Consider the following 3977-nt stretch of genomic DNA (forward strand, 5'->3'; position numbering starts at 1 on the left):
ACACACACACACACAAAGCCACAAGACCAGAAAGCAGAAAAAAAAAAACTTGGCGAGGTGGTGGCTCACAGCAAATCAGCAGGATTTGTCCATTTAAAGTCTGTAGCACTCCACTCCAGCATGTTCAGTGAACAGGGGTGACTTGCTTAAGTGAGAGTTCTTGTTGTTTCATTTCAGCATGACTGGCTGCAGAACAAGACCTCACTTTGTTTCCTTTAAAAGCTCATTTGCCATCATTGCTCACCTTCAGTGAACCTCCTCCTTGTTCTACAAGACAGAACACTCATACAGATGTCTGTCTGGCACATAGAGACAAGCATAATTCCTTCTACAGGGTTAGCCAATGTGTCCCCAGGGTTTACCCATTATTTATGTCACTCATTTGACCTAATATAACTGGTTAGACTCAATGTAGTTCTTTCTTCCTGGAAGAAATGATCCCTCAACTGGAGAGTAAAATGAGTGTAAAATTCTTTTTTAAAGCAAATCAACAACAAAGGGAAAGTGTAGGAAAAGTATGCAGGAAATGAAAGAATTACTATAATATTTTGACAGTTGAAGAATGCATTTGGAAAAACAGTGTGCAACTCAACTTTAGGGAGATTATACAAATTGCCCGTATGTTTAGGAGACATTCTGATGATGTTTAAGTGATTGGATGCCATTATCTTTTTGAATTGAGCCAAAGTCTGATACAGGTGTGCCACAGAGGCCAGTAAAATCTAATTTTGGCAAAAGTGTGGCAATAGTGCTGATGTATGTGTAAGAGAAAGAGCCAGATAAGTTGTGTTAGTTTTAGTTTCAGCTCTGCATGTAACACACATCCAACAATGTAAGCGGGGAAAGAGAAGATGGCGGAAAAGACGACAGATGTTTAAGAACAGTGAGTGCTCCATATCCCTTCTGCCGATGATACTCTCATGGGTTTGAGGTGAGAGAAAGGGAATGTGTCTTTTGAATACCTTTGCAGGAAATCCATAAATAGTCATGCACTTTTTATTTAAAGTTCCAGTAAGAGTAGTAACCGTGCAGACCGAAAGTGCAGGAAGTGTGACTTCTGTAATGGCATATGAGACAAACCTTTGGGCGAGTGTTGCCTCTTTACTTGGACAACAGTGTCAATTTGGAGATAAAACAAATTCCCTTTACTAACTTCACACACATCGCAATCAAGTATTCTCTTGTGATCAATAAGGTAAATGTATGTCAAATGTTATAACAACAATAAGAATTTTTTCTGATAGTATACCACATTCTGTGATTTGATTATTATTAATGTTGTGATATGAATGGATCCATTACAATGCAATCATAGTACAGTTATTTTTTCCCTCTGCAGTTGCAATTGCAACATCTCTTTGGCTGCAAGCCATGAATAAGGATACATAAACATGAGAAGTGCCACCTGCAGGAAAGTGTGGAAAAGCTGATCACCTTCAGTCGTTGTGTTTAATACTTTAAAAGTCAGAAACTGAGTATTTTCTAGCTTACAGTGTGTCACGATTGGCCCCCTTCATCTGAGGTTGTCTTGTAAATGTTAGGTTATTAATTGATTGTGCCTCGTTGGGTTTTTAGTTAAAAGGAAGAAAATCATTGAGAGTGGAGATTTCAGCACCAGCAGCAGTGGACAGCGCCACAACAGGCAGGACTGATGGAAGACGTCACTGGTGCCACCGGTGGCTACTACCAGATGAACTGAATGATAATATGTTATGTGTACTGTCCATTTTTATGTTCTACATTGTTTATCAATAAAGTACAAGGGGGAAAAAAACTAAACAGATTGACTTAATTGATCCGGATTCTCTCCAATGATGCAGTGGCGCGCATTGATGTGCAAATGTGTCCAAACAATAAGGAGCAGCGCAGGAAGCCCAGCCCCAAAAACTCCTCAGGCGTGTACGTTAGGGAACATGGATAAGCAGAACTGCTGAGAAAATGCTGCCAGGATTTCATGAAGCAAGTCAGTTTATTGGGAAAACGCTACTTTTGTAGCTGAAACTTATTTCATCAGTCAAAGCAATTTTATGGAAGTAGTTGCCAAGCAACAGGGTCGAGTTAATTAGATAATTAGGAGGAATCCTTAAATTATTACTGGACAAGCGACATTTCCTGTAACAAAATGTAAAACATAAAAAAGCCATTAGATTTGGCTCCATGTCACGATCTGCACATTGAGACTTATTTTTCAGTGACAAAATAAATCATTTACATTGGAAACTGACGCTAAAGTAGCATTACGCACGCACATCACCGCCTTTGCGCGCAACGAGCAGTAGTGTCCATCCAATATTTCTTATACAATATCATGCCCACAACATTCAATGCTACTTAACGCATTTATCAACAGAAAGGACTGATGATGATGTTGCACCCCTTAGCTTATTTCCATTTTTGGTGCTTCGTCACACACCACACAAACAACCACTGCGAATTGCCGTATACTTTTTTTCCACAGACGTTTCGATTATTTTCACTCGGAGTTTCCAACAGGAGCATTCATTTAAATCTAGTTTAATGTCACTGACAGAACATGTAATCACTATTTGATCACGCCAAACATATTGTCACCTCCGAAATCAGCTGGCTCATCACTGGGGGGGGGGATGTTCACCTGTGCCATTAAGCACTTGGTATGTCACCCAAAAAGTTTGTGGAATAACGGTTACTAACTTATTAGACTTTGTTTTACCTTCGACACAGCAGATCCTCCACAGCCCGGAGTGCGTCAGGTCGCCTCTGACTTTCTTGGTTTGCATCTGGGTCTCGTCCGTGGTGGCATTAGTGGTGTTGCAGATGTACGCGCGGGAGTAAAGCCAGTAGTCTGTGCCGATGGCGATGGTCATGAGACTAAAGGCGGCGAAGGCCCCCACGATGGCCAACAAAGTCTGAACCCTTCGGTCACACCATGCCATGGCGTCTCATAATGTGTCGGTCCTCCACAGCAGCTTACGCACAGGGCGAGGAGCGCATGGTGCCCATTCTCATGGTCAGAGGAAGAGCTCGCGTCTCGCGGGTTTTCCTCTCACCAAGCCAAGTCTCGATCCTTAACTGCTCGATTAGTGCTCCTCTTCCTCCTAAACTTCAGTCGGAGCTTTCGTTGAATTCCTTTGAGTAGACTGGACATATCTCAAATGCTGCTACAGGTGGAAATTGGATAAAATATAAAATTGCTTGAACAAGTACACTTTTATGATGAAAAGGAAAAGGTAAAAGGAAGTTTTTTTTTATCGACCATTGCTACGGCTTCTTTACTGTTTACTACTACTCAATATTAAGCTGCAAGCTGCTGTTTAACAAAGGATGCAGCATCGTTCATTGAGACCACACCTTCCACGGCTGTAGCCAAGCCAATGGGAAACGGTCGTGTGAACAGCTGCTGGAAGATTAAAATATCAGACCTACACTAACATGTACAGTAATGTTAGAGAGCAGGGGAATTAAGCAACTGCATGTGCGGAGAAAAAAAAGCGTTTAGAGTCTGAAGTTTTACTTTCACATACAATTAAGAAATCAACTCACCCACCTACAAACACACAACACACACATACACACAGAGAGCATACACACATAAATGTGCGTGCAGTTCAAAAACTGTGTTTCAAATGTTTTCCAAAACATCCAGAAATCAAGCAAAGGATAAAAACACATCATCACTGACAGTACACTGGAGATTACAGAGATTTGATTTGTGGCTGAACTACTGTAGCAGTAACTTTAAAGAAGTTGAAAGCTTCACCACTGATGAAATATTTTTTTTAAAAATCCATCAAAACCCCTTTGAAGTTGGAGCAGTCTTCTTGCAAGATCACCCAGCTCATAAGTAGAAAAGTAAGACATAAATGTTCACAACCAGACACTGAGTCTAACCTCAGAGCCTGTCACTTTAAGCCCCGGGCTGTTTGCAGTTGGGGGGTCATTTTCTGTTGAGTGATCATCTTTTTCACACTGACACCAGGAGGGAGAGAGAGAGAGAG

General features: G+C 41.2%; 1 protein-coding gene across 1 annotated transcript in view; it reads right to left on the bottom strand.

Annotated features, from left to right (window-relative positions):
- The window catches only part of LOC118326384 (voltage-dependent calcium channel gamma-4 subunit-like), an 11057-nt gene extending 7806 nt beyond the window's left edge, over positions 1-3251 (bottom strand). The window contains exon 1 of the mRNA XM_035659366.1: positions 2693-3251. Within this exon, the coding sequence (XP_035515259.1) occupies positions 2693-2915 (223 nt within the window). The 5' untranslated portion in view covers positions 2916-3251. The remainder of the gene's footprint in view (positions 1-2692) is intronic.
- Between the last annotated feature and the right edge of the window lie 726 nt (positions 3252-3977).

Source organism: Morone saxatilis, unplaced genomic scaffold, assembly GCF_004916995.1.
Source record: "Morone saxatilis isolate NCDOM2014 unplaced genomic scaffold, NCSU_SB_2.0 Contig17, whole genome shotgun sequence".
Lineage (NCBI taxonomy): Eukaryota > Metazoa > Chordata > Actinopteri > Moronidae > Morone > Morone saxatilis.